Genomic DNA, 13,309 nt, shown 5'->3' on the forward strand with positions numbered 1-13,309 from the left:
GTTCAACAATTTGTTTTGCCCTAACCTATGGGCTCCATACACTGGGAAAATATGTATTCAGCAAAAACAAATCATTAGAACAATATTTCACCTTCCATTCAGAATGTCTTGTCATTAAACTTTCTAATGATGAAAAGATCCTTACAAATTGTTGTATTATATGTTCTCCAGTACATACATAAAAACCTGAGTCACTAGGTAACATTTTAGCAATATTAACATATATATCACATGTAACTCTTACAAGTAGTTACCAATGTCATTGTTTCTCTTTTTGTTATCTATAGATTCCACAATTGATCTTTTCAGTTCATTGGTGAATTACCCATAGACAAAAGATAAATTAATGAAATGTGTGTTGAAACAAGAATTTCATTCAGGCATGAAGTGAGCAGATCAAGGAACATCATCCAGCCTACAAGACCTCTTATGGGTAATCAGCCAGTTATTCTGCCAGTCTGGTCCTCAGTCAATGGTATCAAAAACGTGTATGGATAAAGATTTTTGCATAGTTTATGGAGATCAGGAGTTATCCAACAGTTCATTTTGTAGAGGCAAGAGACCAGTGTATCTACTTGCTATATTGGTGCAAAATAATTTTTATATGATTTCCCTTCTTTTTTTTCTTTGTATCTTTCTATTTTGACTTAATTCATTTTTAGTAATTAACTATTTTTTTCTATTGCAGAAACTAAATGTGCCGAAGAAATTACTCTAGAATTTGAGAAACATTGCCAAGCAATCTATGACAAACTCGGAAATTTTGACAGTACACAACTGAATCATATCACAAAATATTACTTTTCTGATCCGAATATTCCCGAATGGAGGTATCTTTTTTTAAATTTTTACATCATACAAGAAATAGGAAATATTGTCACCAATTCCCAGGATAAAGTCCTGCTAAGTGTAAAAGAAACCAAAATATTAAAAGACACTATAATACACTTAACCAGGCTGGGCATTTATTCGAAACTTCAACCGAAGCTTCCCTTCTATATTAAAAAACAATATACCAAAACTGAAGATATATTTTTTGAATATAATGTGTTAAAGTGCACAGTTTTGACATTTTGTGATATCTTAAAAAATGAACACCTTAGAGCAGTAGTTTTAACAGAATCTTTGAGAGGTATTTTAACAGCCCTTTATCAAATTGCTTACTGCCCACTAAGAAATAACACTGATAATCATTTCACCGAAGAAGTATTTAAAAAACTTGTTGCAGAAAAACGAAAGGCAGAAGATTTATTGCTTAAGCTAAAAGAAACAATACACCCTCAAATTTATATTAAAGAAACCATGATAATTCTTCAAAAAAATGCACCTGTTTGGTTTAAAAAAGCTGTATCTCAAATGTTGACCGACATAATGCTCTCTTCCAATGGTGTTGAAAATATCTCAATAGCAATGTTAGAAGGGACTGGAAATGATAATACGAAAACATGGAAGGCGTTAGATGTAATATATAGGTTAATATCTAGTTGTAAAAATCAAATATACTTTAGGGAAAATATTTTGCAGCAAGTTGTTAAACTTAAAGACAAAGCCAGTGAAGACAATTTTGTGTTTGAAAGACTATTTGTTTCTTGTACAAAAAGGTTTTATGCTAAAGACCAAGAACTTAGCAAAGAAGTTTTTGTTAGACCTGTTATTACTTTTCTGCTACATTTTGTTATGAGAGATTATCCTTTTAAAGAAAAAAACATCAGTAACCAGCTAAAACAGAGTTTAAGGCTACTTCATGCTATTTTTGTTGAAAAAACTGTTGAGAGCGCGTGTTTACCTATTGAGATGATTAAGCCAGTTTTATCAGTGATTTTTAAATATTATTCTATAACCTTAAATAAAAATTTCAAAGACACGAATCTGGAGGCCAAAGAAGTTCTTTTGAAATTTCTAAATGACTATTCCATAGATGAGGTTGTTTTTGATAATTTCCTTTTTGGGATCAGTGATTCTGAAAATATATTAGCTTTCCGAAGTGATATTGAACTTAAAATTGCTGGGAACGAGGTTGTTGTTAAACATATGGATCATCAATGTATATCATCTCCCTCCGATAACTTTGAAACAATTCAGAAACTGTTGGAAAGTGATGTTAAGTTATTAACAAGGCTCTTTAAGTATTTGCTTAAGTGCTTTGGGCAACGAGAAAAGTACTTCAAGAAGGCCAATGAGGAGCTTTTAAATTTGGAATCTGACGTGATGACTGAGTATTTTGAAAGACGTCTGGTGGTTGTCAGCGCATTATCAGTTCTGGCAGATAATAAAAAGGTTCAGAAGGAGATTATTGATTCACCAGGGGACATTGTTTGTTTTATTATAGATGTACTGTATAGAACTATAGAAAGCAATATGCACAAAACTGAAGATTTTGAATCAGACGAATTTCAAACAATGTTTACTGTAGTTATGATTTTAAATGCTCTGATTGCCAACCATTCCAAGAAAACTCTTAAAACATTTAAATCACTCTGTGAACCTTTAAAGGTAATTCAGTCAGAAGCAAAACATAAAGAGCTAATTGATTTAATAGGCACAATTTTAAAAATCCTTGAAACGGAAAAAACCACAAAAATTCATATAGAGGACAGATCTGAAATAGATTTAATCTTGGAAGATATTTGTGATCCATTATTGCCTGTAAGAGCACATGGTATAATGGCCTTAAAGAAATTAGTTGAACAGAAAAATCCATCTGTTATGGAAAAGAAACAGTATATATTAACAATATTTCAGGTAAGTTAAGTTAGTATACAATAAAGGGTTTTTAAATAATATAATTGCAGCAAAACTTGAAAAATGAAGATTCTTACATCTATTTGTCAGCGGTTGATGGACTCGCAGCCATGGCTACCATTTTCTCAGACACTGTGATAAAAACTCTTTGTGAAGAATACTCTGATTTTGCTAGAGAGGGTGATGACGGTCACGAAGTTAGAATTAAGTTGGGAGAAGTCCTGGTTAGGGTTACCAAAATATTGGGTAAATATTTTTTTTCCTTAGAATGGAGATTTATTTTCATACCTTATTATTTTACTGTAATTAAATGAGGTAATAGAAAATTTAAAATTATTAGAAAGATTGGGTGGATGATAGTACTGAGACAAAAAAACATTAAATCAACTTTAAATACGTTTAATACATTTTAAATGTTTGACAAAATATTCAAAAACGCCTAATAAAAAACCATTCGTTTAACAGTGGAAAACTATTTAATGAACCTATTAAGACTTTAATTAGCCTTTAAAATTAATTAAATATAGCTTTTTTAAACAGTAGAAAATTAAGATCCAAGTCAAAGGTCTCAAACATATTAAAATATAAGGTCAAAGGATTACAACTGATACGCCTGTACTAAGCAATATCAGATCTACTGTAAGAAAGAAACAGAAATAATAAGCTTTACGAATTGTTGGAAATCAAGTGAGATTCAAAATTAAAAATCTCATTTACACAGTTGAGAACTGGACTTTTCTTGGCTTTTGTTATTTCCAATTTTTCTAGAAGGTCCAAGTTTTTACTTTCAGGACACTCATGTAATACTTTCACATTCTCAAATTCAATCATCTCACACTGAATTGTCTCAACTGCCGTGCAGAATATTTTGGTTAATTCTAGACAGTTCAATGAATTCATCTCACAGTGACCAAAGAGAGTAATATTCTTATCTGCCTAAACAAATATTTTAATTACTTCCAGGCAGTTAAATGAATTCAATCATCTTCCAGTAAACAAAGTGTTCTAAAAGTCACACAGCTGCCCTGAGTTGAGTCACTCAACCGCCTAAAAGAATATTTTGATTACTTCCAGGCAGTTAAATGAATTCAATTATCTCACAGTAAACAAAGAGAATAAGTCACTCAACTGCCAAGAATAATATTTTAATTGCTTTTAGGCAGTTAAATGAATTCATCTCACAGTGAACAAAGAGAGAAATTGTCTCAACAGACTTGACGAATATTTTAATTACTTCCAGGCAGTTGAATGAATTCAATCAGTTCTCAATGAGCAAAGGGAGTATTTGATTCAACTGTTTGGACGTATATTTTTGTTTGCTTCCACGTAGTTGAATGAATTCAATCATCTCATAGTGAACAAAGAGAGTAAGTCACTCAACTGCCTAGAATAATATTTTGATTGATTCTAGATAGTTGAATGAATTCATCTCACAGTGGCCAAAGAGTAATTGTCTCAACTGTCTAAACGAATATTTTCTTTACTTGCACCCAGTTGAATAAATTAAATCATCTCACAGTGAACAAAGAGAGTAATTGTCTCAACAGCCTAGACGAATATTTTAATAACTTCTAGGCAGTTGAATGAATTCAATAATTTCTCAATGAGCAAAGGGAGTATTTGATTCAACTGTTTGGACGTATATTTTTGTTTACTTCCACGTAGTTGAATGAATTCAATCATCTCATAGCGAACAAAGACAGTAACTGACTTAACTCCCTGGACGAATATTTTGATTACTTCCAGGCATTTAAATGAATTCAATCATATCACAGTAAACAAAGAGAGTAAGTGACTCAACTGCCTAGAAGAATATTTTGATTGATTCTAGGCAGTTAAACGAATTCATCTCACAGTCGCCAAAGAGTAATTTTCTCAACTGTCTAAACGAATATTTTGTTTACTTCCACGCAATTGAATGAATTCAATCATCTCATAGCGAACAAAGAGAGTAACTGACTCAACTGCGTAGACGAATATTTTGATTACTTCTAGGCAGTTAAATGAATTCAATCATCTCATAGTAAACAAAAAGAGTAAGTCAGTCAACTGCCTAGAAGAATATTTTAATTGCTTTTAGGCAGTTAAATTAATTCATCTCACAGTGAACAAAGAAAGTAACTGTCTCAACAGCCTTGACGAATATTTTAATTACTTCCAGGCAGTTGAATGAATTCAGTCAGTTCACAATGAGCAAAGGGAGTATTTGATTCAACTGTTTGGACGTATATTTTTGTTTACTTCCACGTAGTTCAATTAATTCAATCATCTCATAGTGTACAAAGAGAGCAACTGACTCAACTACCTAGACGAATATTTTGATTACTTCCAGGCAGTTGAATGAATTCAATCGTTTCACAGTAAACAAAGAGAGTAAGTAACTCAACTGCCTAGAAGAATATTTTGATTGATTGTAGACAGTTAAATAAATTAATCTCACAGTGACCAAAGAGTTATTGTCTAAACGAATATTTTGTTTACTTCCACGCAGTTGAATGAATTCAATCATCTCATAGCGAACAAAGAGAGTAACTGACTCAAGTACCTGGACGAATATTTTAATTTCTTCAATATATCAATCAGGGGTGAATTTCCTAGCATTCTTAAGCATGCTTTGGTTTCACAGCAAACTTTCGTCCAGTTTCTCGTCTTCCTTCCCTAGAACAACTTGTCAAGAAGAGAGTTCTAACATTTATCACTGCAAATGACCTCAAATCGTTTCCAGTTCTCAATTTGGTTTTCAAAGTGGAAAAGCAACATCTTCTGCTATTTTCTCTCATCTAGAAGATATTTATTTAAGTACTAATGAAGCATTTGACTGTGTCATCGTCATGCATTCCTCCAAAAGCTTGAGGTTTATGGGTTTAAAGATGTAACTTTCAATTGAGTCACGACTTAGTTAGGTGACCGTAGGCAATGAGTATCTTATGGAGGAAAAATCTCCGTGTCATTGCAGAACAGTTGTGGAGTGCCTCAAAGCTCCACCCTTGGACCTCTCCCGTTTTTCATCTGTACTAACGATCTTGCTTCTATACAAATCGGAGGAGGTATTAAGCTTTTTGATGATGATACTTCGATCGTTGGCATGGAGGTAGTGTTGAGGTACTAGAACAAATTATTAATACCGACTTACTTTCGATAAGAACTTGGTAGAATAGTAATAAACTATCCTTTAATATACAAAAAAACTAATATGTTAAACTTTAAATGTTCTTTAGCTAACATCTCTTTAAACCATAATCAAATACTTGCTGCTGTCGGTGCTAAATTCCTGGGTCTCACAATTGATGATAATTTAAAATTTGAGGAGCACATGCTCGTTTCTTCTTTTCAATATCCTAACTAAATTTGTTATGAATATCGAACTTGAAAAAGATGAGAACAACCTACTTATTTAATAAAGAAATACCTAATTAGAATTAAAAGGTAATTTTTTTTTCAATTAAAAGAGTGTGACCATAATGTAATTTAATGAAAGAAGATATATAAATATAATATATTTCAAATTATCAATTAATTTTAAGAATGCCCTGTTTTACCCCTCTCTCTAGCAAAGGAATCCATGTATTATTAAAATCAACCGAACAAGTAGCTAGGCATTTATCTTCAGTTAACATTGTATATGCACTTTCCTTTAATTTACGTAATTTTGAAATTTGTTACATTCACATTAAACTCAACTAAAATGGACCTATCAACTCATAAATCATGTAAAAAGATAATAGGTTTATTGAAGAGAAATAAGTTTTGGTAACCACAACACAGTCCTGTTACAATGTTTGACTATAAGTGCACGTGATCCTATTAACTGTCGGGCCCCGATGATATACCTATGGTTTAATAATATAGCTGTATCTTATCCGAGAACAAGAAGACAAAAAAAAGTACAGCCCGCTATTAACTTTTTGCGGCTTTTAATTTTCGAAATTGTTACGGCGCGTCTATAGCGGTATAATTTAATTGACCGTCGAATGCAAACACGGTCTAATGTGTATTAAAGGTAATAACGGCAGACCGTATTATACAATTTTGTTTGGATTCGGTATTGGCCGATTTAAATGGTTTTGAAGCTTTTTGGTAAAATTAAAGTAGAGAAGAATTTAAATGAATTTTACAAAATATCAATGATTCTTCTTTGTTTTTAATTAGCTTTGATACGATTATCCGCCTAAGTGAATACAAGATCTTTAATCCTTAATCTGGTCTTAATTCTGGTCCTTAAAGCTGTCCTTCAAAAACCGATGACAGTACAGATACTTTACTCCCTTTTCATTTAAATACTATTTTAGTTATCTTTCTGTTCTCCTAGTGAAACTGGCCTTCCAACTGGTTTGTAGTCAATTAAATAATTTTAAAAAATATATCTATGATTATTGAAGTAAAGATGACATTCCCTTAAGATCGATAACATTAAAAATATCGTTTGTAATAAAGGTTGTCTCCAATATGAACAAGAGAACACTTCAAAATGTATATTTTGCATATTTGAAAGCAGTTTTTAATTAAGGCGATATTATTTGCAGGCAATTCGAAATTATAAATCAAAAAATTTTAATTAAAATGTCATATGTAAAGAGCTGTAGGAGTGTATTTAGAGTGTTGGAGTAATCACGGTGTGAAATTTATAAATTTTGAACGCCTTTCTATAGGGGTTTATTTTTGTGTTTCTATGTAGCTCATATAATACCTCAAATTTGGAAGTTCACGATTTCCAATACACAGACAAATTTTATATAAAACAAGATAATTTCTTCTATATCATAGTAATCGTGCATCAACTTATCTAATCAAGTAAATATAATAAATTCAAAGAATATGTTATCTATTTACTTCTTTAATCTTAATTTTACAGCTAATTGTAACAGCATCTTTCATATTTCAGGTGACATGGCCCCAAAATACAAAGCAATTCTCCTAAACACTTTTTTAATAGGAACGAAAGACGAAGATCATCTGATAAGAGCCTCAAGCCTATCAAATCTAGGCGAAATCTGCAGAGTCCTCGGGTACAAATTAGGAACAGTAGTAACAGAGGTAAGATCATGATCAGGTTTTAGCAGTAAAACTGCAATTAATTTTTTAACTCGCCTTATAAATAATTAAATTATTACGATTCATTTATCAGGTTTCTGGTGTCGTATATCTATCAAAAAAAAACTTAATTTTATTGCATAACCGCTGGTTGAGAACCTGACCCAGTTAAGGTTTAATTTTATGGGTTTAATAAGTTATGTCGGGTCGTAAAATCTGCCAATTATTGTGTACCGTTGAACGCTTTATGGGCGGATAATCGAACAGCTGTTAAATCATTTTGATTAATACTTGTTTTAATTTTGCAGTATATTAATCGAGTTAATTTAAAATATACGTAGATAGAAAGTTAGATTAGTATTTAATATTTTCAAGAATGTTGCTTCTTTTCGCATCATATGGCAACAGCGCTACGAGTTATGACGAACTCGTACGATTCACTAGATAGTTTGAAGAAAGATTTTCTTTTGAGAAGACACGCTAAGTATTGAGATTTATTTTAAGATGATCAGAGTATGTACCACCGTGGCATGCGCAACTATACCAGGGTAGCAAGGGCGCAGGCAGAAATTCATTTTGAATCGATTAGGGAGGGTGGAGAGCGAACCTATTTTACATTCATAATGTAACAGTCGGATTTTATTTAATGAACATTCTGTGTGCATGTACCAAGCACCGTTTTTTTATATATTTATACAGATGCCAAACGGCATAGATCTTAGCAAATCTGTTTAATACTCCCTTCACTAAATCTTTTAATTTTCTTTAATCATTTCTCTATCTATGTATGTACACTCGATTTAAAAATTCTGTAAGAAGGAGTATGATATAAGTCAATAAAGCATATTGTCAGTTAAAATTAATCATATTTCTTTATCATTCATATGATTCCACCTTGGTTGATCGAAGCCAAGTCTTTACCCTTCTTAATGAACTGAATGTCCTTTCGAATGTTCAATCGAACTTGTTGTACAAGGTAGTGCGATGGCAATGTGTAGAGATAACCACGTAGCTGGAACACTTCTCGGACAATATCGCACAAGTCTAACATCTGAAGATCTTTAGCTTTCGAATTTTTGTCTTTACAATTATGGTACCATCATTCAGTCCTTTCTTGTCAAGCTTTCTAGAAATAGTACTTCATGAAATTTTAAGAAACATCTATAAAGTATTAAATCTCCATTTTCAATATTAGCTGAATGTAAGTGAAATAAAGAATATGCTGGCAAGTTCTCTCTTTGGGAAACCTTCTTTTTAGCGAAGATATGAAGAAGCGGTCTTTTCCATTTGAGTGATGTTTTTCACGATCGAGCCTCTTTGATTGTAAAACAGGATCAAGATAGGATGAATATTTTGATATTAGAGAAAGATTTTGTTACACTGTTCCTTTTTGTAGATAGCACTATCAGTCCATCGTCAATACTTACCAAATGTTCTTTAAAAACTGCAAATCGATAAAAGTTTATGACGTCGTTAATTGTCGCTTCAGTATTGCAACTTTGCAGAACTTCGTTGAAATCGAACAACTAAATTCAACTTGTGACTTCCAGGATGAAAGTACAAAGCTGTATGGAAATCGTTGGCCTTTGTGTTTCCTAGACATGGTCTAACATCCATCATACCCTTGTCTTTTCTATAAAACTATCAATTGCAGAGGCTCCTTGCGTATGCATCCATTGCTTCTAATTCAACAAAACCTACGAATTCTTTTCGGATAACTTCTATTTCTTGATCATAAAATCGAATATATATTGACAGTTGTTTCCTATTCGCATGTCTCGACTTTCGTCTTGCGTGATACTGTATGCAGCTACTTTTTGCGCATTTTTACATAATTGCGCCCGCTGAATTGCATCAGTTGATGCATTGGAAATTTTCATCAAAATCTTGTCAATCCTTATAGTACGCCGTAGCAGGGTAGTGTTATGAGAAATCATCAATAGCATTTTACAATATTACAAGGTTTATCTTGTGAAGTCTAAGGGTCTACAGTCCGACCTAAATTGACCGTAGAAATTGTCGAGACTTTATCTTTAACTCTTTGCCTATGAATTTCTGTTGCATGTTAAGAAAGGAATGTGCCCACTCGATATAGCATTAATGCGAACACAATTCTTTATCGAAAATTACACCAAAATTTGCAACAGGTGATGTGTTTACCGTATAATTTGTATGAAGATTTGTTTGGTTCTTTTTTAGTTTACAATTAATTTATATCATCGTATTAATTAATTTGATGTGATTAGCTGGATCAAATGCGTTGGAGAAGTTGATGTAGATTGTATGAATCTTATTCTTCAAGGTTTCCGATACCAAGTTCTCATATATTAAGGAGATCTTTCAATCCTCTAATTAACAATTATTTATTTTTTTAAATATTGTCATATTCAATTAGGATTGGATTAGTGGCGTTATGTTTTAAGTAATATGTAATACGTCTTTGATTTTTGAGTTTCACATTGTTGATATGTACTATTTAGTTGTAAATATATAAATATAACTAAATAATAATGTATTCTTGAAACATTCCTGAAAGACATGCAAAATATTTGTAAGAACCTAAAAAAATATGACGAGTTATTTTAAATCCTTGAAAAGACATTAGGATTGAAAAATGTTACCGTGACGAATTTTTGAAGAATTATTCTAAATTCCTGATATAAAGACTTATCTCAAACACCTACTGCAAAAGGAGAAATCATTTGAAATGCTTAAAAGGCGTGAGAATTATTTTATATGCGTGAAAGAAATGTAGTCCAAAAGTCTAAAAAACATAGGACATTAATTGTAAAATTCAATTATTGAAATATGTGAATGTTGGATCTTCGTGGCAATCCAGTACAAGAAGAGGGAGCGAATAGAGCTTTTGAGGAAATCATCTAGCGAGGTGGCTTATAGATCAAGTCAAAATGCTTTTTCATCTTTTGATGATTGAAGATGACATAGAAGGTGATAATAATAAATTAAGAACCTCTGCTCAGTCTTTGTGCAGGCTTTGGTTGTGAAAGTAGTAGACCCTGAAAGTGTTTGACCCTTTTTGAATCCTGTCAGTCTATTTGAGGTATTCCTGGGAAGATCCTAGTCTTCCATCTTGGGTACGGAGCACAATCATTCATTCAGAAAAAGACCTAACCAAGTTGAGTTGACTGTCAACTTTTACTGATCTGTGTGGTATTTATGTTGCCAGTGACGTGATAGAATCCAGTTCATTAATGTCAATGGCAGTTTAGTGTATGACCTAAAGAAGAGTAGTTTTTTCAGAATAGGTGGGAAAGGAATAATAATAATAATAATAATAATGTATAATTAGTGTATGTATAAGCCTTTCTTAATTAAAAACCCAGATTCCTCGAATTACCTTTTCGAATTACAAAATATAACTGTGTCATTAGCCGTTTGTTGTACGGTTCAACGTATATTATACATTTAAATTGTATATAATACTGTCTAATACATTAACTATCTGAGATCCTGGTACTGACACTTAACACCAACCTCCACCTTTACTTCTTCATTTTACTCACAAAATTCCAATAATTCATCACTGTATTTTCCCAGTTTTGATTTTTATATTAGCTTTTTAACAGGTCCTACGATGGTTCCCTAAAACCATACTTTAGCAATATACTTTCATTATTTACTATATACATCAAGTGCTTTTGAGAGTGTACGTTTCTGTAATTAGTTATTGCGTTACTTACCGTGTCGATATACCTGCTCTAAAATCACACTGCAAAAATCAGACAAAACATTATATTTATCAAGAAATTTGCCAACTAATTTCTTTAATATAGCTTCCACCCTTTTTCGGTTCGGCTCTTTATTATTTACCAAAGGTTGAATACATATTAAAAATAATAGAGAATCAAGCACACTACCCTACGGGACTCCAGGTTAAAATAAACCCTTTTCCGAAAGAAACACACCTCCTTAGACCTGCAATGTGTATTCAGGTTACACTATAATATGTATTCATTACTCTTATTGTCAAAATCACTGTTCAGATGCAAGATTTTCGAATAAAAAATTCTTTATTTTCTTCAGAAGGATGGGAATCCAAGCTCTTTTCACCTAGTCCAACGTGAAATCGAGATGAGTCATTAGTATTTCCAAGTTCTTTGGACTCTGATAACTCATGGTGAGTCTTCAGATCCATCCATAGGATCTATAGGTAAATTTCGCGAAGTTTGGATGTTCCGCAAGAAAATTCTTTATTTCATTAAGAGCAGGATAAGATTTAGATTTCACCTAGTCTATAGAAGTGGAACCAAGGTGGTTCATTGACATGTCCAAGTTCTTTAGCTTGTGAGAAACTCTTGGTGAGACTCCATAAATTCATCAGGATTCTGAAGTGAACTCATGGCCCTATCAGTAGTTCCAATCGACTGCAACCATTCATTAATCAGTCGTTTTTCGTCAAGTTAGAATTTCTCTTTGAAAACTTTCAATATTCTGTATAAAAACTCTTTATTTAATTCAGAAAAGGAGTTGACGAGCCCAAGCTCTAGGGTTAAAGTGCTTGGGTCAACATCCAAGACTTAAAACCAAGATGATTTATTTTCATTTTTAAGTCCTTTGGTTGCTAACAACTCTAGGTGAGAGTCCAGAAATTCACCAGGGTTCTTACGTAAACTTCTGGTTCATGTCAGTACCTCAGAATCGATTTACTCTTTAAAGCTTACTCAAGGACTTGAAATCCATGAGACTTGAATTTTCCTCAATACCCTTTGACTTCTGAAAATTTTCAGTGAAAATCCATCAGCTTATGTAAGATGTTTCACATTTCGATCCTAAGAGTACTTTACATTTAATTTTCTTTTTCATGCAAATGATTTAGGCCTTTGACTAGATCTGAAGATTTCAATATACCCAATATATCCAGGAATTCTTTATAATTTAGCTGGCTTTAGTAAATTAATACTAATAATCATTCGGATATTCAACCGTTTTTGCTTTGGTGTACTCTTCCAATGGATGGAATATATTTTGAACAGTGAAGTGTGAGTTTCTGTCTCAGGATTATAGATACAATGCATCTAATTTCCAGTAATATTTTTCTTCAGATAGTGGAAATCTTCTGCAACTTATTTCCATGTGAACTTTATTTCCGAGTGAACATAGACCCTGCCAGAAATGTTTTTCGTTTTTTTCAACTGGAAAATCATGCACCGCACCACACCACAAGGAACCAAACTGAGACTTTCTCAAATAAAAAAAAGTGGCGTACCATTTTTAATAAGGTATATTCATTAAAAATCATATACGCACTGATGCGTTTTTTGAGTTTGGTCACTACAATTCGGGACACCTTATATATTATATTGGTCACTAATGTTACTTTGTAAGTAGTATACTGTTTAAATATTGTTATACTTGATTCTGTTTGAACTTAATATATTTATGTATTTTGGAAATGGAAACACAGACAAACTTTCAAGTTAATTGTGTTTCCACTTACTTTTTTAGATGCTTTCACTTCGAAATTTATTTATTTACTTTTAATATTTAGACCTATTGTACATAATATCTCATCAGT

The 13,309-nt window shown here is 32.2% G+C and overlaps 1 protein-coding gene across 1 annotated transcript in view; it reads left to right on the forward strand.

Moving 5' to 3' along the window:
- LOC126744023 (transport and Golgi organization protein 6 homolog) overlaps positions 1-13,309 on the forward strand; it is a 29,219-nt gene that overhangs the window by 6,370 nt on the left and 9,540 nt on the right. The window contains exons 2-4 of the mRNA XM_050451332.1: positions 689-2,742; positions 2,793-2,988; positions 7,625-7,776. Of these exons, the coding sequence (XP_050307289.1) occupies positions 689-2,742; positions 2,793-2,988; positions 7,625-7,776 (2,402 nt within the window). The remainder of the gene's footprint in view (positions 1-688; positions 2,743-2,792; positions 2,989-7,624; positions 7,777-13,309) is intronic.

The sequence above is a fragment of the Anthonomus grandis genome, chromosome 13 (assembly GCF_022605725.1).
Source record: "Anthonomus grandis grandis chromosome 13, icAntGran1.3, whole genome shotgun sequence".
NCBI lineage: Eukaryota > Metazoa > Arthropoda > Insecta > Coleoptera > Curculionidae > Anthonomus > Anthonomus grandis.